Genomic DNA, 22,721 nt, shown 5'->3' with positions numbered 1-22,721 from the left:
TTAAACCATCCAAAAGTTTAGCCTTGAGAGCAGATCCTGCATGAGAAGTATCACTGGGAGGTGTCTGGATTATACAGGTACCTCTGAGTACACAATATACACAATTTTAAAATTATTACTTCATGAAAGGTCTTTTTTCAATAATAGGCATTGTTACGTGTTTGAGAAGTGTGCAGCCAAGCTGTAAATTTAATCAGGGCTTTGTCCCTTTAACAGCCAGAATTTTAAAAAGCACCTTTTGGTTTTAATCCCCCATGGTTTTGTGTCAACTGAAATATGTTTTTAATTCACATTATCACAGACAAAGTAATCATTCTCCGAAACAAATTCCTCGGTGAGGGGAGGGAAACTTGACTCTGGGTTTGTGAAATGGCTGCATCTGACAGCCAGGGGGCTTGGGGGGACACCCCCCCATGGGGAATCACCAGGGCTCTGTCAAAGCCCAGCTCAAACATCAGCCTGGCTTTCCAAAGGCAGCCTGCTCCTGCTGACTCGCTCTGCAGCGAAACTCATATTTAATCACGGGGGTTTTTGCCTAAAATTGCAGGATTAGAGCCATAATTTAAAAGCAGAATCTCGACCCAGTAATAAGTGTGAATTCATTTGACCCCCAAGCCTTTCAAGCTGTGCCCTGGAGGGAGTAAATGAATGTTGCTTGCAGTGTAGTTCTCACACACACAATGAGCCCCTGACCACACGATGCCTGTGAATGCTAACCCGGAATTTGAAAGATAATGAAAGTTGTACAGAAACATTTTTCATTACCTGAAAGACGGGAAGGGCCGATACTCATCAGTCTTGTAACCTTATTGAAGTGGTGCAGGAGTTGGATTCTTTCCCAGGGGCTTTTATGGAATAATTATTTACACCGCCGAGTTTTGATAGAGCAGAAAGGAGGCATTTACTGTGTAAACGGAGAAGTTTTCAGAAACTAATTAACTCTGCTTTTCAGCAGACGTACAGAACTCCTTGTGGGAGAAGCTTTTGTTAAAAGGCCAAGCCAGCCCTCTTCAAAGCAGGCACAGTGATTTTGGGGACAGATGAGACAGGCTGGGGGAGCTCAGAGGCAGCACCAAGGTTTACCTGCCCAGCCTGGGAGGAGATGCTCTGGCTGCTTATATTTTATCAGATGAAATTAGTGCACTGTTAATGAACAACGAGCTGGTTTTAAGCGGTGCTGAGGTATTTCTGTCTGCAAGTTCAGAAGGGCCCATTAAAGCCCACCATTGTGATGGTACAGCTTACATCCTTACAGCCTGGAGAGGGCTGGTGCAGGTCTGCACCTTTGGAAAGGTACTTGTGTAAGTTAGAAAAGTTGGAGGTAAAAATACTGAACTGTTTTACAAGTGCCTGCTCGTAATTCTCAACATATCATAACCCCTTTTATTTAACTAAGCTTTTTTCACAGCAAAGCTAGCATTTCCTGCTCCAGGTGGGAGTTCCTTGGTAAACTAAGTGCTGGCTTTGGCCATGGAAGGAGATACTGGCAGGTGACTGTGATATGGTATCAGCCTGTTGGTCAGGGAGCAGCAGATAGCTTTATCTCCAGCCACACAAATAAATCCATTCCCAGCTGACGTGCACAGCCCAGGGAGGGAACAGATTTGCCTTTTCTGCCTTATCTTGCAGACAGTGACCCCTCACTTGCTTTCCCGCACTTGCTGTGTGTGCTCAGTGCAGCCAGGACTGGTTTTTAACCATTTCTGGTGTTTATTTTTAAACCTGCAGCAGCAGTTGCTGTGTACCTACGAGCTCCAAGGCAGCCAGCAGCCACTCTGGGTGCTCCTTCCCTCTGAAATTAATGCTGCAGCAGCAGCTTAGCAACTGGGCTTGGACTTTTATCCTCTGCTGGCTTCAGAGTAACAGTCTGACAGTTCCTAGCAGTTAGCCCACAAGATGCTTTCTCTCATTTTAAGAAACCCAAGCTCTAACTTTTTACAGATTGCTGAGGTTCGTGGAGGGCCAGAGTTTGGCTGAATGTGGAATATATACGTGTGTCCTTGGGAGTAGTCATAGAGAAAAACATTTCAATAGAACATTGGCAGCGTAGCCTGCCTCCAGCTCCAAGTCTGTCTGAATTTATGAAAAACAATTATGCAAGCATATTTCCATAATAAAAGAAACTGCATGTTGATGGGCTGAGCTGGCATAGTCTGTTAAAAAAAACCTAAAATTTATTTGGATCTTGTTAATCAGCTTTTTGATCAAAATATTATTTTAAATGCAGATTTTTAGCTCTTGCATATCTCTGCTCCACTTTTATTTACATATGTGTGTGTATATACATATATGTGTATATCTCAAAAAATTTACCTTGTCTTACTTGAATCATTCAAGAGTCTTATAAGGTATCTTATTCAGTATCAGGGTTGACTGCTTCAGGATTTTAAGATAAATATTGATTTCATAGCATCAGAAAAATATGATAAGAAAAGGCCATGAAAGCAAGAAATGCCATGAAAATTCATAAAACAATTTGCACTCCACATTTTTTACAAAGAAAGCTTGATGCTGTTTAAACCTTCTTGCCTTATAACTTATTTTTCACATTAGCTTGAATAAGGGTTTTCTTATTTTGGCAAGATTTAAATGTGCTGCTATAAATTAAAATCTCTAAGTTTTGAGATCATGGTGTTTATGATGAGACATTTCATGGTGTCACCTACTTGTCAGGCTGTTAAAAATGGATTTATGACTTGCTCAGAAAGAATCTGGTTGATATATGGGTATGAGACACAACAGTTGCAGTGCTCATCAGCTGGAAGCAATGTGTTTCCACACGAGAAGGTAAATATTCTCTATTATATAAAAGCTATCCAGAAGCTGGATTTGTAAACAAGCAGTCCCTGAAAGCTGGTTGCTGATACTTCATTCCCCAAGTAATTTGTGGGTAAGGGGTTTCACTTGTCTCAACAAAAGTTAGGAAATGTGTAACTGAGCACCTGCAGCATTCATGTTACACCTTCTGAAATAACAACATCTTGCTCTTTGTGTTGCAAAAATCTGCCAAAATTACAGATACAGTGAAATTTGTTGCATAGGAAAAATGAAGAATATAAACCCTCAGTCTTTGATTCCTCCATATGGAGGCTAACTAAAAAAATATTCTTTATATATTCACTACAATTAAGAAGGAAAAACACCATGATTTTCATGATGAAAAGTGGAGAGTTGGTGGCAGGGCATTTGAGTTTTTGGAGACTTTGAGGCTTCCCTGGGATATTTCAGCAGACTAGTGTGAAAACGTGCTGCCTTTCCCAGATAGCCGGTGCAGCTATTGCTTTTTATTTATTTTTCTTTTGAGACAGTGGCTGGGGGGATTTTTTATTCTTCTTTCCTGGCCTGATAACAGAAGGCTGCTCTCTGGGAAGCTGCTGCTGGCTGTGTGCAGCTGATGTGCCAGTGGCTCTCCTGGTGAGCAGGGTGATGCTGGTTCTGCCAGCTGTGTGAACCTGGCTCTCCAGCAGAATACAGTGGCACTGGTGGGGTGATAAAATGGGTTTGGTGCAGGAGTTTGAGGTGCTTTTTCCATGTTTTATTAAAAACAATTCCTTACCCCTCTGCCATGGGGCTGTTGCCTGCAGTGGTGACTGCAGATCACACACAATACTTCTATCAAGGCACAAAGTGGTTGATTTGCAATGTAGTTTTTAATTGACAGTCTGGACTTCTATTATGATTTTCCCTTGTGCTTTTGAGCCAACATAAATTTTCAGGTTGAATTGGGTTTTTCTACTTACTTGCTGTTGAGTTATTGTGGTTTCAAGTGGCAAGAAGGAATAGGATGACTGAAAAAGCCATCAGAGTTTCATTGAAAAAGCTCCCCAACAAAAACTTCAGAAAAATAATTGTGCATAAAACGATCTGTAGGTTCCATTTAGTCTTAGAGACCTGAAGTCTTTGTTCCATTTAGTTTTAGACACCTTTTGGGAATGGCCACAGCAGCAGGTACCTCCAGAGGCATCCTTTGCTGGATGCTCAGACAGGGACAAGCCAGTTCCCTGCCAGGGAACCTCTCTCTGTATTCCTCATCTGTTACAGATCACTTTTTGCCATGAATCTGTGTTCTTGTTTGTGTTGTTGATTATTTCTGACCCTTTACTTTTCAACTCTAGCTCGGAAATTTCCATTTTGCAAAGAAATTGATTGTGGAGATGCGAGCAAAAAGCAAATGCTTACAGAATAGTTGTTTTTCCTCAGATTTCATATTAACTGATGGTTCTTTTGTAGGTTACAAATATTCAAGCAAGAACAGTTTTGCTGTCCTGGTCGCCTCCCTCTGGCCTTCTCAATGCAGATAGACACAACAACGGTTTGCCTTACACCTGTACCTACGAGGTTGCCTTATCAGATAAAGGGAGGGATGGAAAATACAAGATCATTTACAGGTAAAAACCAGCATTTTTACACTTTCTTTGTTTCATTAGGAGTGAATCCTCTGAGCTTTTCAGGGTGTATCCTGGCAAGGCCATCAGCCACAGAAGAAAGGCATGTTTCCTCAACAGAGGAGCTTGCAGGGATCTGGTGGAATACATGTCACAAGGTCCCTAATTGCCACCCCATCCCACCTCCCTGGCACATGGCACATCCTGCCTGCAATGCCATCACTCCCATTGCCCGTGAAAAGGTTACCTTTTCTTTTATGCTAAATGTCAAAACCTTTCCTGTGCACCATGCAGGAAGGAGAGCTGCCTTCCTAATGGGCTAATTTTGCGTGGACTTGCAAAATTTAGAAGAGTAAAATCTTGTTATTTCAGCTAACAAGAAAAATGTGAGGGCTTTGTTGCCTTGAGGTGTCTTAGATGAGCAGAGGAGGGAGTGGAGCAGTCAGTAGGTTACAGAGGCTCCACAGAAAAACCCAAATACTTGGCTCTCAGCAGACTTCAGTAAAAATTCTGAGGGATTTCTCTGTGTCTCCTTGCAGTGATCCTCTGAGCTCACTCTGTGATCAGGCACATATGGTGTTATGCCTTTCTTTTTCCCCCACTAATGACGTCTAGGAAAGAGAATTTGGAGATGTGACCTTGGCTATTGTGAAATAGCTAATCCTTCCCAAGTCTCATTAAATAAAGTCCAGGTGATAGAGCATTTAAGGAATTACCTCTTGAGACCAAGCCATCTCCTTTCTTAAGATGTCCTGTGAATTAGGGTATTCCTCTTGGTATGCTGAAGGCAGCTCTTGGATAATACAAAAAGGGTGTATTAACCAGGGAAAGGCTGCCTGATTTTACTCTGTTTTTCTGGCATTTACAGCAGCTGTTTGTGAGCCAATGTGAGCATCTCCATAGTCAAGTGTGTGCTGCTGAGCTTTTAAAGTGGGAAGGACACTTTCTAGTACTTCTTGTGCTTGATGGCTGCACATTTTCTCCTGGTTATGAAATGTTGTGCATCTGTTTTAAAGCTGCTGGTGGTGATGTGTCTCCTGCTGCTGGCCAGAGTGCAGCCCTTAGCTTGATGTGGTATGTTCCATCAGGAGCAGCAGTAATTGTTATTACTATAGGCAAAGGAGAGTCTGCAATATGCTGAATACATTGTCTTTGGAAGGAGGTGCACTCGTTTCAGAGGGGAAAAACTGGATTTGCAGAGCATTGCATTATATTAAATAAAAAATAGAAGGCTTGCTGGTGGATTTCTGGCGACCCAGCAGGCGTGTGCTTTCTGGTGGATTTTGTTCTATTGATTTTGAGACATCTCCCTGTATTTGTCCAGCTAGCTATGAAATATTTCTTTATGCTAAATTGAGAGCTTTCTTGTTTCCCATATTTTAATAAAATCATGAATAAGCCAAGCTCTTACATGAGATGGCTATTACTTATTAAGCACTGACCCATACCTTAATCTTCACAGATTTGGCAACACATGACTGAGCCCAGTGTTCATTTACCAGCAAACAAGCCAGAAGGAAAAAGAATAGCCCTAACTATGTTGGCTGCTTTTGAAATTAATGAATTGTATGCTGGTTATTTCTTAAAATGTCCAAACCACTTTGCTTTAAGTTGTCTTGGTATTGAAAGAGAGCTGGGTCCAGCTGTTTAGGTGTTAATTAAATGTCTGCTTGCTGTGGTCCTCACAGGGAGTGTGGTTCTGGAGGAGAGAGCAATAAGTGAAATGGTTGTGCAAGAAACTCTGCTTCTTCCTCTGAAGTTCAGTGGGTCACTGTGTGTGAAGTATTTTGAATAGGGAATATGCAGAAAATACAACAAGAAATGTTTGGGTTTCGCTCTTTTTGGCTCTGGGAGGGTTGAAAACCACAATAAGCTTTATACAAATATCAACAAAATATGAGGTAGCATTGAAATGAACCCATATATTTAGTTTACTGAATAACTTGGTGTGATAAATTCTTTTCTTCTGTGCATATGGAGCTTTATGAAGTTTTCAGGAAATGTGAAGTGTGTTGACAAATTGTTGGTATATGGTTTCTACTGTTTCTCTTTGGAGGGATTATTTTTCTTCTTTCAAATTATATCACTAGAAAATCACTAGCTGTGCTATGTGGGATATTGCTTTTCATAATTTATTGATTGGTTTGGTTTGGATTTCTTTGCTGTAGTGGAGAAGAATTAGAATATCACCTGAAGGACCTTAGGCCAGCAACAGATTATCATGTCAGGTGAGTTAACATGATTTGAATATCACTTAAATATAAACTCTTCAATTATATGAGAATAAATGTGAAAGACTTCGAAGTAAATATACAGTGCAGCTCAAGAATTTTATGGCCACCTTTGTAGTTGGGTTTTTCATTGGTTTCTAAATATTTTATCATAGATTTTATCTTGGACTATGAGAGCGCTTTTTGAACAGTATCTTTCATTGTGTTGTCATTACTTTAGTGAGAGACAAAAATAAGTTTATGATCTGTATTTCTGTATGGATAACAGGCCTGGAAGTGCATATGTATGAAAGTAGGATATCTGAGGTAATTTAACAATGTGGCTCAAGCAACTGGTGTTTCTTCAGTTCCTGTAAGATGAACACTGGAAGTCTCCACACGTTTTTGATAAGGAGGCCATGCTTTGGGAAGTAAAGCTGCTGCATACAGATCCATCTGACCATAGACACTTCTGCATTTATTCCAAGAAAAAAATGGATTCACACTGAACTGTGTTGATGTTTTCATAACATATTTCTCTTTGATTCTGAAAATGTGTTTTACACATTTATTAACTATTAACACATTCTAGTTTTGTTCTCTGATTGTTTTAACACTGTGTTACCTGCTCATGTTGCTTTTTTTTAAAGACTTTATGAACCAAGCCTTTGAATTTACATCCTGTTCACTTACCTTCAATATCCTTTAAAAAAAAAAAATCCTTTCACTCTTGTCTGTTGTTCCCTTCTGTTTTTCCAGATAAGGGCTAGGCACACTGTTTCACATCAAGGTTGCTCCTGTTTGTAAAACTTAAAGAACCAACACATTGCTTCTGAGAGCTAAAAGAAACCAATCCAACACCAAAATGTGTCCATCTAGCTCTGCTACTGTAGATTATTTTTGAGGATTTTTTCTAGCCCTAAAATGAATTTTTCAAGTAGAAGCACAAGACCAGAAGGAACTTCTCATAAATGAGGAAAAGATGCAGCTCCTTAATGGGGCAAGAGCCTTGTCCTTAGCAGCAAAGGGATGGTAACAAGGAGAAGGTTGTAAAACACTATTGAGCTTCCTTCTGGGCATTGAACACCTCTTTCGAAGCCAAATTCAAACACCAGAGAGGTCACCATGCACAGCTGAGGTCTCAGTCATTTTTAGGGGTGCTGTGGGTGTTTGCCCCAGGTCCTTGCTGACTTCTTCCTCCCTGCCTACAGTTCCCTCCACCTTCTTGCAGGTTTGCCAAATACAGGTTGCTTGTGAGAAGTTAACAATAACTTCTGTTTCAAAAGGAGTGACTAAATACAACAGTCAGCCTTGCAAAGCAGCAGCAATGTTTGAAGTGGAGCGAGCTGTCACTGAAGCAGCGGCTGTTTGCTTTCCACCATAGTTTTTTGGTTTTTATTTCCTTCACTGAAGCTGCATTATGTATTAATGACTGTGAAGAAATAAATCTGTTGAGGAAAGAAATTGATGGGGCCGGCAGTTACTGGGCAGATCGCCTTGGGTCTCCTTGACCTTGGCAGCATCCCTCAGGGCTTTGTCTCTGCTGGACAAGGTGCTTGTGCTCCTTGCTGGAACAGCCTGGTTTGCTCTGAGCCACCACCTGCTTCCCTCCAGGTGTGTTGCTGTGGTGCCCTCAGTGCTCAGGGCTTCAGTGGCTTGCAGGAGATGCCCCTTGAGCTCATTTTCACAGGGTTTTATTTCCCTTGTGGCATGTGCTGCATGCCAGGCCACGCTCATTTCCAGCACACACATGTGCCACTTGCCAGATGCAGACTCAATTAATTGCATTTCTTGTTGCTCCTGCCTGCTAACAGGTGATGTGTAAAGCAGCACCAGATCTTGTCTACCTCCCCCAGAGGGTTTGATTCTATGTAGGTGGTCATTGTGCATAAATTACGCTTATCTACTGAAAACAAATTTAGAAATTGCCCTTTCTTTAGCTCTGCATTCAAGCACACAATAGCTACAGCCAACTCAGAGGTCATTGTCTGGTCATGGCCTGAACTTTGCTTTGAGTAGAAGACTCCCAATTTGCACTTTCTTTTGCTGCATGGAAAATGTGAAGGGGAAAAATAACGTCATTACTTTTTCAGAGAAAAGCACCTTGTGAGGAAGTGCTCAACTACATCCCATTTGCTTTCCCATATTATTTGTTATTGCATGCTCTGTGCTGACATATAGAGGATTTGCCTGAAATGGAATTTGCTTTGAAGAGTTTTAATTTATCACAGCAGTGTTGCTGGCCTGTGTTAGTTCTAGTCCATGGAGATGCAGTAAATGTTGATTCCTGAGTTATGTAGGAGAAGATTGTACCCATGGGAGGAGACCAGCAGATACCTGCAATCAACATGGTACATGTGGATCAAGTGTTAACAGGCATTAAAGTTGATACCTTTTTTCCCTGTTGTGTTTCAAGCAGGATTTTGCCACAGTGTGTGGAATTCTGGCAATAGGCAAGGAAATATTGGTGGAAAGAAAAGATAATGAAGATAACTCAGTGGTCCATGGGAATATTTGCACAAAACAATGTTCCTCTTCTGCTGTAATGTTTTTTGCATTGTTGTATAAGTGAAGTAAAGCTAGGATAGCCATTGTCATTAGTGGATGGTGTTGTGGGTGCTTTGGTGGTCACTGAGGCCAAGGCAGTGCCACTTTGTGTGTCAGCACATTTATGACCCATTTCAATTCTGTTCCAGGGTATATGCAACGTACAACTCAGTCAAAGGATCCTGCTCAGAGCCAGTCAGCTTCACCACTCACAGCTCAGCACCAGAGAGCCCCTTCCCTCCCAAAGCCTCACACAGGACCAAAAGCTCCTTAACCTTGCAGTGGAAGGTGGGTAACACTTGGTTCGGGCAAAGCAGGGGGAAAGTTCTGACAGCGAGCATAAAGGTTGGAAATAATTGAAAGCTGAGACAGTAATTTTGCAGTAAGGGACTTGAACTTGCTCTGCTCTGACAAATCCCTTCCTGTGCACCGACTTGACTTTTAAAATGTATGTGTTTCATTATGTCCAGCTCCTTCCCAGCATTGGTTAGGAGGTTGCCAAGCCATGTGCAAAGCTTTGGTTTCACTTGAAGCTGTGCTTATTTGCCTGGGGGAGGTGAAGGTGTTTCCTCTTACTCCCCAAATCACCTTTTGTTTATTTTTGTTCGTAGGCACCCATTGATAATGGTTCAAAAATCACCAGCTACCTTCTGGAGTGGGATGAGGTAAGTAGTTACTGGATGAAATAAATACACAAATAAATGGCACTCAGACTTTACAAGGATTTGCTGAGTAAAGAAAAGTAATTAAATACAGGACAAAGTAGAAATGGGAAAATGAAATCCTGATGGCATTAGGTAAAGAGTTGGAAAGGTGAAAGAGGCAGTGAGGGGAAAACTTTCCATTCAATTTATTTTATATAGAGACAATGTTCTGTTTCTGTACCCTTGAAATCTTTTATCACTCATTTGGTGTACTTTATTTAATTAGCATTACTTGCTATTTAATTACTTGTGATGTATCTTACAGTTCTGTTCATGATCTCTTTCTTCTGCTGCTGAGTGCAGAACAAACACTTGCTCCTGCCTTAGAGGAGAAAAACCATGATCTTGCAGACCTGTCCACAGAAATGTACTCAGGGTCAAAATAAGTGTCCTTTGTGTACTGGCAATTAGCCCCCTTCCAGACACAAAAGGAAATAAATTTTCTCCTGAATATCTTCCATGGTTAGTGAGCTGTTGGGAGAGTGCCCTGAGAGATGATGTGCAGGATTTGCTGGAGGTGTGTTCTTTGTCCCCTAATTTCTGCCCCCTTTCCTTTCTGTAAGTCATATTTCTGCAGAAAGCATGAGTCAGGGAGTTTTATCTCTGAAGGAAAAGAATAAACTGGATGACAGACAGGGCTTGGACAACATGTAAATAAAAAGTCATGAGTTGGGAAATGAAGGGTGTGAAAGAGTGTTTGGTTTTAAAGTCTGAGAAACATCTCTTGAGGTCTTTTGTAGTCTAAAAATACTCTAAAGGGAGTTTTCTGTTATGAATAGTTTTCCACCATGGCATTCCACCATTCCACCACACATTCCCTGCTCGTTCTGCTGCATGTTGGGTGTTTGGAAGCACTCACTGCAAACATTGTTGTGTGCACTGTCACAGCTGCTGGGGTCTGCATGGTGAGAAACCCTCAGAACCTGAACTAAAGTTGAGCAATAACTTCAGAATGACTTGCTGTCCCTCTGCTCATAATGGAAAGCCAGAGGTTGTCACTGAAGAAGGGAAAAAGGGGAGTGTGAAGTCTGGGAAAGGAGGTGAAGAGAGATTTCTCCAAAAGCTTGGGCCATAATGATCCTGTTAGTCCTGTGACATCTTGATTGTGCACATTTCTTCCAAAGCTTCCAGTAACCTGGAGCTGAAGGAGCAGAGCAGCACAGAGCTGTGAAAACATGGATGATTCCAGCCTGCTAAGCAAAGGGAAGCTACAGAAGTCCTGTCAGAAGGACCATCAGCAGATAATTAATACAGTGCAAATACTGTAATGTTCATTGTGACTACATGGAGCATAGGCATACTTTTGGATATATATTGGGCAATTCTAAAATCCTTCAAATTCTTTAATAAGAATTTTGTCTTCAGAAAAAATACTTATGGCACCCATTTTTCACAGAGCAAAAGCAGTTTGGTTTAGGGTAGTTCAGCTACCAATGGGAAAATTTAAGGCATCCAGATTCCCTTAGTCTACCTGTTTTAATTACCTTGTTTTCTCAGTAACAGCCCTGAAATCTGAGATTATAATGGATAGCTGGCCAGCACAGATGAAAGAATAATGGCCCTGCACAAATTAATTTGGTGCATCTCCAATGGTTTGACAGGACTCCTGGCTGAAATGTAGCTGGCAGCTTCTGAGACAGTTAATGCCACAGGTGTAGCTTCTCTAAAAATTTTTTAGAAAAACAAGAGATAAGAGATTTCTGTCTCTCATCTCTCTGATGAGAGACAGAAATGCAACGTTGAGCCACTGAAATTAAAGCCTGGTATTAAAGCTTGTGAAAGGAAAAGTCTGGGGATGCAGGCTGAGTTTGCAGCAGCCCCATCACATGCAGTGGTGGCTGGCAGGATGCTGCAGTCACTTTTTCATGGGCCATGGCAGGCTGTGCCTCTGAGGAAGAACACAAGCACACACCTCTGTTCACAAGGTGAAGGAAAAAAAGGAAGTTTATTTTCTGACTCCAACATTTATAGTTTTTCAAAAGTGACAGCGGATTGTAGGGTGACAGTGCCACCTCTCCAATGACACTGGTCAAACTAACAGTCCATCAACTCTTTCTTCTTCCATAAAGGAATGCAAAACAATGAGTTATTTACAGAAAGTGTGTGAGAAAGTTCACTACAAGAATGTCAACATTAGAAAGCTTAGAAAATCTTAAAAAACCAGAGTGACAGTGAGGTGCACTCAGCTGCTGGAACTCTGGCACCCAGGTACAAAAGAGAATTCACTTGCAGTGCCCTGCAGCCCCGAGCTTGGTTCTGTGCACTCCACACAAGCACAAGCACTGCCTTCTCCACAAGGCCACACTGTGTCCTGCTGAAATCAAGGAATACATACATCAGGGCACAGGAGAGGGCTGCCAGGCAGCAGGGAGCACACTGCCAGAGCTCAGCTACAGCAGCATTCACGAGCTGTGAGGCACAGGGTAAAATAATCAGCCATCAGAAGGAAATGAAATCGTGGCTGCAAAGCAGAGAGGGCTTTGCAAGAGCAGAGAGCAAGAAATCTGTCAGATGATAAAGGTGGAGAAATACCCTAAAGTGGCAGCGTGCTTAGGAAGTAGAGTCCCTTCCTAGGGAAGAGTGGTGTGGAAAGCCCTTGCCACACTCATGGCACACAGATCCTGCAAGGCTCCTGTGCAAAGGCTGCAAACAGAGCTGGCATCAGGTGTGGGAGGCGTGGAGAGGGGTGGGGACATCCAGGAAAACACTCCAGTTGTGTCCCAGTCACACCAGTGTGTTCCCCCAGCTCAAGCAGAGTTATCCCTCCAAGGGAGGGGCTCCTGCAGCCCCTTTGTGCTCCTGGATGGGGGGTCACAGATGTCTGTCTGTCTGTCTGTCTGTAGGACAGCCCAGTTCTCAGAGTGTGTCAGATGCTCAGCTGTATCTCACCTGGTTCTTTCTGTTTTTATGGGGTAGAGGAGCAGTGTGTAGCATCCAAAGTGCCTCCAGGACTGGAGGTGGCATTAATTGTGGCTGTAAAGTGGCAGCAGAAGCATTAGGTGACGTGGGAAATTCTAGAAGATTATACTGCTTAATATGTTACTGTGCCACCCTACCCAACTGCTGCTTCAGTTTAGTTCTGGGATTTTTCCTGACCTGCAGACTCTGGAAGGTTGTTAGTACATAAATCTATTCCAGTTATCCTACATTTTTCTATCCCAGTTTGGCTTAAATTGGTTTGTAATGTAAGTGGTGCTGCATGTTTAGTTAGAAAACACAAATGCTTTCCCTTTACTGATCCAAGTCTTTGAATTAGAGTTGTCATACCTTGCTAATAAACCATTATCTCTTAAAATGCCTGAAGAACTATGAAGGGCACTTAATTCTTAAATAGGAGAGTAAAAGATCAGTTCAGCAAATTGTCACTCAGGTACACTGGATGTACCCTAGGAAAATTTCCACTGACTCTGAAGAAGTAAGGATCAGCCCCTGTCTCAGGTATTCTGGATTTCCTTGGGATTGGAACATGCTTGCACCGCAGGTGCATTAGTTCTCTGGCAATAAAATCAGTTAAAATTGGTAATTAAGGAAAACTTCACCTTCTGGCTCTTTTGCTATGAACTTTGATGAATTGATGACTTGGTGCCAGGATTGATTATTCAGGGTAAGCAAAAAGCTAATCAGGGGAAAAAATAGCATTAAAAATATACCAAACAGAAAACATGACTGTAAAGGAGGTGATGCTTTCCCTGATGCCAGCATTCATCAAAATCACTAAACTGTAGCTGCACTGAAAAATGCTGCTGGCACTGCTGTAAGAACCAGGCCTTTGTTGCTAATTAGATGTGAAATGCTTGTTGTGTGATTAAGTGGTAGTAAATAAATGTTTCTCTTGTGTATATGGATAGCCAGAGTATCCTATTCATTCTCGATGGGAAAGGGCAGGAATGTTCTGAGCCAGAGACAAGGACATCCCTCTCACACAGTGTGTGTCCCTGTTCTGTGCAGAGCTCAAAGCAGCTTTAATTCTTACCCAGTAAGCAGCTCACTTTAATTTACTCCAGAGAGAGACTGATACAACACCACACTACTTAATGATTTGATGATGGATAGTTAATAATGAAGTTTACATAGAGAGAAATGGGGATGATTTTGTTCTGCCACAAAGTTTTAAATTCCTCGAGGTAGCAGAGATGTGCTTGTTTATACCAGCTGATAATGTGAGCCCAGCACCTCAGAGGTGATTTACCAGGGCTGGGTACTGGGAGCTCCATGTTTGTGTTTATTCACTTACCTGCCCTCCCTGAGTTTGTTCTGTGGCTGTGCCACTCTTGTGAGACATGCAAGAGGAGAGCCTTGCATAAAACTGGGGTTTGTGTATAATTCAGGGATGTTTTGTAGGTCCTTTTCTGCCTCCTGAGTGTTTGTGTATAGAGAAAACTCAGTTACTTGCATAACTGGCACAGTAAATCCTCTGCAGAGATCTGAGGGTGTGTTGCACTAATTGTTGACAGTTTGCTCCTCAGCTCTGTGTCAGATTGAGTTTCAGTCTGTTCCTTTTTATTGCCAGCACGACCCAAGCACAGCAGCCCGTGCTGGTGTGGCCACAGCAGATGTCAGTGCTGCATGCTGCTCACAGATGTGGTGCTGAGCTCTGCTTCAGCCCTGAGCAGGACTGTGCTCCATCCCTGCCCTGCTGTACCTGCAGCAGCCCCTTCCTCCTCCTGTGCTTATTTACTGGGTCTGCTGCAGGGACCTCAGCCAACAAAACCCATTTCAAACCTCGAATCAGTCAACAAAACCTATTTCAAACCTCAGATCCCTTCTTCAGTAAACACACTCTCCAAAGAAAGCCATGCACCCTGTGCTGGGTGAGCGTGCAGCTTGCAATGTTGCTGAAAGAGCAGCCGAGCTACGATGGTGTTTAAACACTGCTGGAGCATTGTGCAATGCAGGAGGGATTTGTGGGGCTGAGTTGTCCTTGTTCCCTCAGACAAGGATGGTCCAGCACAGGGTGGGCTGTCCTGGAGGACAAAAGGGAGCCCAGGCTGGAGGAGGCAGGAGAAGCCTCCCCCAGGCTGGGGCAGGGGAACAGCGCTCTCCCTCTGCAATGTGGGGACTGCAAATCCTTGCAGAAGCGATACAGTGTATTTTAAGCAACTTACGAAACATTATTTGAAGGATTAAAAACTTGGATGCCGAGTGTACAAAGACTAGGAGAAGGATTCTGGGAAAGCTGTAAGGCTCTTGGGTGGCAGCCAGTACCAGCCTGCCAGTTGTTCCTGTCTATAATTATGCCAGCATTAGTGCTTTCATAAATCTTGGGAGAGAAGGAGCAGAGAGGCTATTTCCAGGCTATTAATGCCAGGATAATTAGAAATATCGGCCAGCCTCTCCAATTAGTGCCAATAGAATCCAAAATACCAGCCAGTCTGAGTAATCTGAATACCAGTTGGTCTCTGAGTGAGTCTGGGGAATGTACAATACCAGTTCTGGAAGAGAAATATATACAATATCAGGGTTTGTAGTGTTATAAAGTTAAAGATACCTTAAATGTTTGGCAATCTTGGCAAAATTTTAACCAGCCAGGCTGACAAATGAGAGTTTGCTTGGCCCAGTGCTCTCAGTTCAGGCATTGTGCTATAGGTGAGATTTTCCATGATTTCCCTTTTTTTGCCAGCATTGTTTTATTGACCATATGCTTAGCAATTGGTCACTTTGTTCTGTTGGAAAAAAAGCATAGGAAAATTATTTTTTAAAAAGGCGTTCTTAAAGAGAAATCCAAAATAAATTAAATGTTTTCAATTATTTATAAGCAGTGAAGTCATTAAAGAGTTGAGGAAAAATTAATTTAAAGACAACTCAACCTGTAAAAGAGAGTTTGCATAGGGGAAAAAAATCTATTTTTAGTAGTGCTGAACTGATGAATGGATATTTTACTGAAACATAAGATTTCTAATTAGGTTTTGTATAGTCTGCATTTTAAATCTATTGCTGCTGAGCTGAGAAGTATGCTCACCTGTTAATTTTGTCCTAAAGAAATTCTACCATAGAACTCTGTAACTAGCAATTCTACCATAGCACTCTATGGCTAGGGATTTTAGATCTGTAAATATTTTCCTCATTTACAAACTGTTTTCGCTTTGGGTTTCGTGATTCTTTTCCAATTCCCCTCCTGAATTTACCTGAGCTGTGCAGCAATGCTGGAGCAGGTGGGTGAAGCTGAAGGAGGTTGTGTGTAAAGGAGTTCTAGAACAAGTGTAGGCTCCCTCTGTATAAATAAAAGTTCTGGCTGTTTGCCAGCGTGCTGAACGTCCCTTCAGTGCCTCCCCACTGCTGTGCTGTGCTGGAAATCATCTCGGTGGCTGTTTCTAGCCTGATAAACACATCCTGGAGATTCACTAAAAACCTTTCAGGGAGTTTTTCCTTCTGGGCACAGTCGAGGGAGAAGAGGTGGAAATTGGCAGGGGCTGGAGAGTGGGACAGTGAAAAATGCTTGTCCCACTCAGGCATTTTTGAGCTCTTTAGTGGAGATGTTCTGAGCATGGAGGAGGAACAGTGTGTGGGAGGGCACAGTGAGCCCAAGGAGGCACGGCAGGTGGGGCTGCTGGCCTCAGCGGGATTCCCATGTGAATAGTACAGTAAATACTACAGTAAAAATTAAAAATGGTACATAAAAATTAAAAATGGTGTGTGCCAAAACTAGTAAATGGCTCAGCAGAGCTTTTCAGTCAGAAGAAGTTGCAGAGATGGGCATAACCCTGTTTTCTGCACATGTTGGAGCCCATGGGTGTGCTTTGTCAGGCCTCCATTCTGGTGGGCTTCTGGGTACTTCATAATGTACCCAATTTTAAATTATTTTCATAAATAACATATATTTTAAATATTTTTTTATATAAATAAATAATAATAAATAATGACATAATGTCCAATAATCCTATATTTGAGTACTGAAATTAAAACTCCTTTCACCCATTCCAGGACTGGTAGATATTATTTATGAGGAGCTGAGCAATCCATGCCTTTTCTCCTGAAAGATTTCAAACTGAGCATTTTTCATGTGTGGCCTAGAATGAGTCCAGATATTCCCTGTTACTGTAGGGAATAATTATTCCCTGTTACTTCAGTTTACTCTGTCCTGCAAACATCTGGGCTTTATTCCTGCCCCAGACTGTGCCAAGCTGGGCTGCATTAGTAGGAGTTTGGTTTTGTTTTAAATGTGATGTGATCAGGGAGAGAACTTGTGAGTGTCCTTGTGCTTGACGGTGCTGAGATACAAACCAGCACCTGAGGAAGTGTTTGGGAGCTGGAGAAGTGTCTCCATTCCCTCTGGGTGCTGCCTCGTGTTTGGAAGAAGTGTCTCCATACCCTCTGGGCTTCTGTCTTGTGTTTGGGAGCTGGAGATGTGTCTCCATTCCTTCTGGGATGTTAGCTCGAGTTTGGGAGCTGGAGAAGTGTCTCCATTCCCTCTGGGATGCTGCCTCGTGCTGCCTTTCCCAGGATGGATCATTGCTCCTGGTCACAGTGATGTGAAGCTCCCAAAACTCATCCCTCTGGCAAACAGGTTCCTTTAAAAAGTTCCAGACTTCCCCAAAATCCCCGTTCACTCCTCACACGCGGTGTGCTCGGGGCAGTGGGTGGGTGCAGAGCCTGGCACGCTGGATATTCCTCTGGGATGAGGAATTTTGCCCCGAGAGCAGGGGAAGGTCCCAGCAGCTTGTCCTGCTGGCTGTGCTGGAGCGTGGGGAGCGAGAGCCCTCTGGTGGGATAGGGAACTGCTGAGACAATCCCAGCGAGGGATGCTCGGGGGAGAACAGTGCTTGCAGAGTGTTGGCTGCGCCTTTATCCCTGCTCCTGTGACCGAGGAGATGCAGAGATTCATTTCATTCATAATTTTCCCACTTTTTTTGTTTGTGAGTGGGATAAATTGTATTTCAATGTGCTGTAGACACATCTCACAACTCCCAGAAGGTGAGAGGAGAAGGGATGTGACAGCAGACTCTGCTGAGCTGTGTGATTTTCAGAGCACAGCAGTGCTGTCAGCGCTCGCACAGCTTCCTTTATGAAAACATCTCATTCTGATAGCACTTTTGAAATAAACATGGCGTGGTTTTGTTTCATAGCAATCCGATCACAGATTTCTCTCTTTCCAGGGAAAGAGGAACAGTGGTTTCAGAGAATGTTACTTTGGGAGCCAGAAGCATTGCAAGCTGACCAAGCTGTGCCCGGCTCTGGGCTACACCTTCCGCCTGGCGGCCCAGAACGACATCGGTACCAGGTGAGCTCCTCAGAGAGCTGAGAGCTTCCTTGAGAAAAAGTGCTGCTTGAAAAGTTCACCCATCAATAAAGAGGAATTTCTAGGGGGTTTTTGTGTCTTTTCTCTTCATGGTGTGAAAAACGCCACTCACTTGTTTTTAAAATTTTAAAAGTTTGATAGTAATGAAATGGTTATAAAAATAGTAATACAATTAGAGTAATAATAATTTGGACAATTTGAATTAGGACAATATGAGACAACAAATACAAAGAGTTATGGATGTCTGGGTACCTTTTTCTGGGCAGCATGAGCCCGAAAAAGGACACAGTTAACAGAGGATTAACCCTTAAAAGCAATAGCCCGTTGCATAGTCATACACTTCATCCATGATGCATAAATTCCATTCAAACACAGGATTCTGGCTGGTCATCATCAGCTTCTTCCTCCCAATCCTAACAGTGCCTTCAAGGCAGGAAGAAGTTCATTTCTTCTGATAATGGAGCAATAAATTCTTTTTCTCTGAAAGATTCAGGTGTCCTGTGGCTGCTATCTCACTGGAGTCCTGTCTTTAAAAAATGTATCCTACACAGCATAGTTTCTATTTTAACAATTTTTATAACCTAAAACTATATTTAACACAGTACTTAAGAGAATTAATACAGCATTACTTTCTAACACAACACGTATAATATTCATTTTAATATTTGTGAGAAGCCAGTCGTAAAATACACGCATTTTTCACAATGGTTTTGCGTTTAGTATCTGACATTTGCTCTGTTGTTAATGCTTCAAGGTAAGTCAGGCTTTCCTTGATGATATCCTTCACCTCCCAGGGAATTGCTGTGTACCTTCAGCTGATGAGATCAGCCTGAGCAGATAGGCTCCTTTTGAGGTGTTAAATGGTGTTTTGTGGTCTGATCCTAATACGAAAAGAATACATCTGTTATGTAAAATTCCCACTAGGGACCTCTGTGAACCAAGAAAAACAAGCAAGGGGAAGTTGAGTTACAGATTTTGAAAGGAATCTTGATATATTTATTTTTCTGGTTTAAAGCAAAGCCCTTCTGTCTCTTTTCAGCAGTACAGTCCCTTCCTTCTTCAGGACTGGCAGGGCTGGCTGATGGGGTGGGAAAGAAGGGAGAGACAGGCAGGACTGGGAGAGGACATCCAAAGCACTGAAAGATGGGGTTTAGCTTCTGCTTTTCCTTGCACACAAACTGATGCACTCACATGAAGATGGGTGAGAAACCAGACTTAGTTCAGTGCTCTGGGAGCTGCTGGGGAGCCCTGGGGTGAAATGTTCTGCAGCTGAGGGGCAGAGTGTGCCCAGAGAAGGGACTTTGTGCTGCAAGGGCAGCGTGTGCTCCTGGGCTCAGGCCAGGAAAGGTTCAGCTGTGAAGAAGCCAAACATGCAGTGCCCTTGTGCACTCCTTTATTGTCCTCCTTAGCTAAACAGGATCTAATCATTATTACAAGGACACAAAGAAACACCAGTGGTTTATAACAATGTGTTTTGTGGAGGGAAACTCCTGCATTGTTCTGTCGTCCCAAACACAAGCCTCTCAGTAATTTATAGCTTTAGAAAGCTGCTTTATTCATGTTCCTGTGTTTTCCCTGACATGGACTGAGACCACTCCTGTGTGCACAAAGTCCCTTTCCCAACTTCTTCCAAGATTAATTCCCTCCCCATTGAAATAATGTGGAGAGAGAGGGGGGCTGAGCTGGACCTGCTGAGTGTAACTGGAAGGGAATTGGGTTTGTGCAGAGTTCCCAGTTCTGGCATCTCTTTTCTTTGCCAGATTCCAGATTTTTAAAATATCTTAGTGCATGTTTCAACACTCCTCCCCTCCATTTTTTTTTTGTTTCTTCTCTTTCTCCCTTTTTTCTCTCCCCTCAGGCTATTGAGGAAGGAGTGAGCTAAAAACTATTTATGGTCAGCTGTTCTGTGCTAATCTGTGAGATAAGCACCAGCATACATGCCTTATTTTTATAGACAGCACTCAAAATTAAGGCATGATAATGTCATCTAACACTTCATGTCATGAGATGGCTTTGGTTTGTTGTAATGCTTTTATGGACTTACCATGTATGATGATTTTTGTCTTGTTTGGGTTTTAGTTATAGGTGCTTTATTTAAATGTAAGTGTATTTCAATAAATAGATTATTTTTGAAAAAGAAAATTTGGAATAAAGAGATTTGGCTTTTTCTGTGTGTTAAGGTCATGGTGTGACTTTAAGGTACAAGATGATACAAGTTTTGTACTTTGCAAACAGATTTGAAAATTGCAAGAATGTCACCTTCCTTTGAGAGCTTGATCAGAGTTTATAGAACTGGTATTCTGCACATCTCAGGTTCAACATCCAAATGTTGAACACTTGAAGCTTTGTTTCCTCTACTCTAGTTCCCCTTTGTTAAATGAGATTTTCCTCCACACTTCATACCAAGTTAATATTTTTAGGCATTCAAATTTTTTTTCCCAGTGTTATTGTGGAAAAAAATTATTGTCCTACATTTTTTTCTATTCTTGGTTCTGGCATTTCCTAACTAGATGTTCATCTTTTCCACCTGAGAAATTTGAACTTCATCCAAATTTTTTGAAAATGTGAACTATTTCTCTAAGTACATTGAGGTTTAGGTTTCTTTAGCTTTGTGTTATTGTGGTGGTGGGGTGGGTTTATTTGGGATTTATTTGGGTTAATTTTTGTGGTTTTTTTGGTTGTTGCTGTTGTTTTTGGGGTTTTTTTGTTTGTTTCTTTGTCTTGGGGGGATTTGGAGGTTTGTTTGCCTGTGTTTGATATTTCTCTGTGTGCTCTGTCTCTGAGCAGTGGGTACAGCCAGGAGGTGGTTTGCTACACTGCAGGCAATATTCCTCAGACCCCTTCTGCACCGCGGCTCTTGCGCGCTGGGGTGACGTGGATCTCCCTGCAGTGGAATAAAGTAGAGGGATGCACACCAGAGGAAGTGATTTCCTACACCCTGGAAATCCAGGAAGAAGATAATGTGAGTGCTGTGTTGCCATAAAGTGCATGACTTAAACTGAGTTTTGATTTATAATTGGAGATGCCTGAGAACAGCATGGACTGTTCCTTTGGAGGGCCTTCCAGGAGTGCTGGGGACTTGGCAGGGTATTCAGAGCAAATTCTGCTGATTTGCTCTGCTGCACAGCAGAATTGGGAATCCTCAGCTGAAAATCTCTGCTGTCATCTGTGATTATTCACAAAGCCACACAGGATTCTGTGAGGTACAGGGCAGCTTGTCCCTGGCCAGGTCAGTCTGACATGTCCTCCTGGCTGCTCCTTGGTGGGCCGGTGTTCTGTCATCTGTCACTTCCAGTTCTGTAGCAGGTTCAACTGCCACAATTGGTTTTGTGCTGATTTTGCAGCAAAATTGCATTATTCAGGGCAGCTGCAACATGTCAATTCTAAAAAAAAAGTATTGTGGCCTTGCAGTTAAAAGTAATAGTAGTAATAATAATAATAACAATAATAATAATAATAATAATAGTAATATTGTTATATGTATTATATGTTTGTTTTTTCTTGTTTTGTTTTTTTTTTAAGGCACTCAGCTCTAAAGCCCCTCTGTAATGTGTTGTAGGTACAGGCTAACACAGGGAACACTTTCACAGACTTCTCACTTACAGGAATTTGTTTGGTTTTGTATTTTTTTAGGACAGCGTGTTTCACCCAAAGTACACTGGAGAGGAGCAAGCCTGTACTGTGAAGAATCTCAGAAGAAGCACACAGTATAAATTCAGGGTAAAGCCTTTTTCCTCTTGTCATTGTGTAGGGTTTTCTGGTTTGGGTTTTTTCCAGGCACTGCAGGGATCCTTTAGTGCTCCCTCCAAAACTGAGTCATCAAATACAAATTTGCGTTATACTGTGACCTAATATATGAAACTGTTAGTTGTGTTTCTGCCTTTATCACACAGGGGAGATACTGTTGCTCAGACTATGGGGAACAATCACAGTTCTCAGTACCATGTGGGAGGATGTTGTAAAAGTGTAGCTCAGCGTGTGAGGTGGTCACAGTTGGCTGCATTGCTCCCAAAAACCTGGTGACAAATCCTATCTCACTTCTACAGAATGCAGCAAACCCTGTCAGGTGCCCAGCCAGCACAGGGGCCTGTGTTCCCCTGGCAGCCACAGGATGAAGCTTTTCTGTCTCATATATCAATGTGGCTGGTTCTGGAGCTGGGTTTTAGCAAGTGTTGGTGTCTTCTCCTCTGTGGATGCTCAGAGCCCTGAGAGATGCTCTGGAGTCTTCCTGCAGACACCAAGTTCAGCATTTTCCTCTCCGTGCTGAGGCCTGTGATCAGAGCACAGTGTGGGTGCTGCTGTTGAGGAGAAGGCAGTTGGGTTATCCAGGATCAGCTGTGGTGCTGCTCTCCTTCCATCCCTGTCCACAGGAGGTGCCACCCATGTGTGGTGTCCCTCTGGAGATGGCCAGAAGCTGTGTGTGAGGCCAACACCTGAATTCTCTAGGTCTTCGTACATTCAGGAGCAACTGAAAGAAAAAAATCATAAAGTCATAGAATGGTTTGGGTTTGAAAATCACCAGATTCCAACCCTCCTGCTGTGGACAGGGACACCTCCCTCTAGACCAGGGTGCTCCAACCTTGCCTTGAACAATTCTCTGTCCATGGGGCATTCACAGCATCTCTGAGCAGCCTGTGCC

The 22,721-nt window shown here is 42.6% G+C and overlaps 1 protein-coding gene across 1 annotated transcript in view; it reads left to right on the top strand.

Moving 5' to 3' along the window:
• The window catches only part of FNDC3B (fibronectin type III domain containing 3B), a 184,409-nt gene that overhangs the window by 118,073 nt on the left and 43,615 nt on the right, over positions 1 to 22,721 (top strand). Inside the window, exons 8-14 of the mRNA XM_064721110.1 lie at positions 4,231 to 4,388; positions 6,554 to 6,613; positions 9,292 to 9,430; positions 9,754 to 9,807; positions 17,940 to 18,064; positions 20,870 to 21,044; positions 21,716 to 21,802. Of these exons, the coding sequence (XP_064577180.1) occupies positions 4,231 to 4,388; positions 6,554 to 6,613; positions 9,292 to 9,430; positions 9,754 to 9,807; positions 17,940 to 18,064; positions 20,870 to 21,044; positions 21,716 to 21,802 (798 nt within the window). The remainder of the gene's footprint in view (positions 1 to 4,230; positions 4,389 to 6,553; positions 6,614 to 9,291; positions 9,431 to 9,753; positions 9,808 to 17,939; positions 18,065 to 20,869; positions 21,045 to 21,715; positions 21,803 to 22,721) is intronic.

Source organism: Zonotrichia leucophrys, chromosome 9 (assembly GCF_028769735.1).
Source record: "Zonotrichia leucophrys gambelii isolate GWCS_2022_RI chromosome 9, RI_Zleu_2.0, whole genome shotgun sequence".
Lineage (NCBI taxonomy): Eukaryota > Metazoa > Chordata > Aves > Passeriformes > Passerellidae > Zonotrichia > Zonotrichia leucophrys.
Note: the sequence above shows the minus strand (reverse complement) of the source record. Positions and strands in the feature narration are given on the sequence as shown.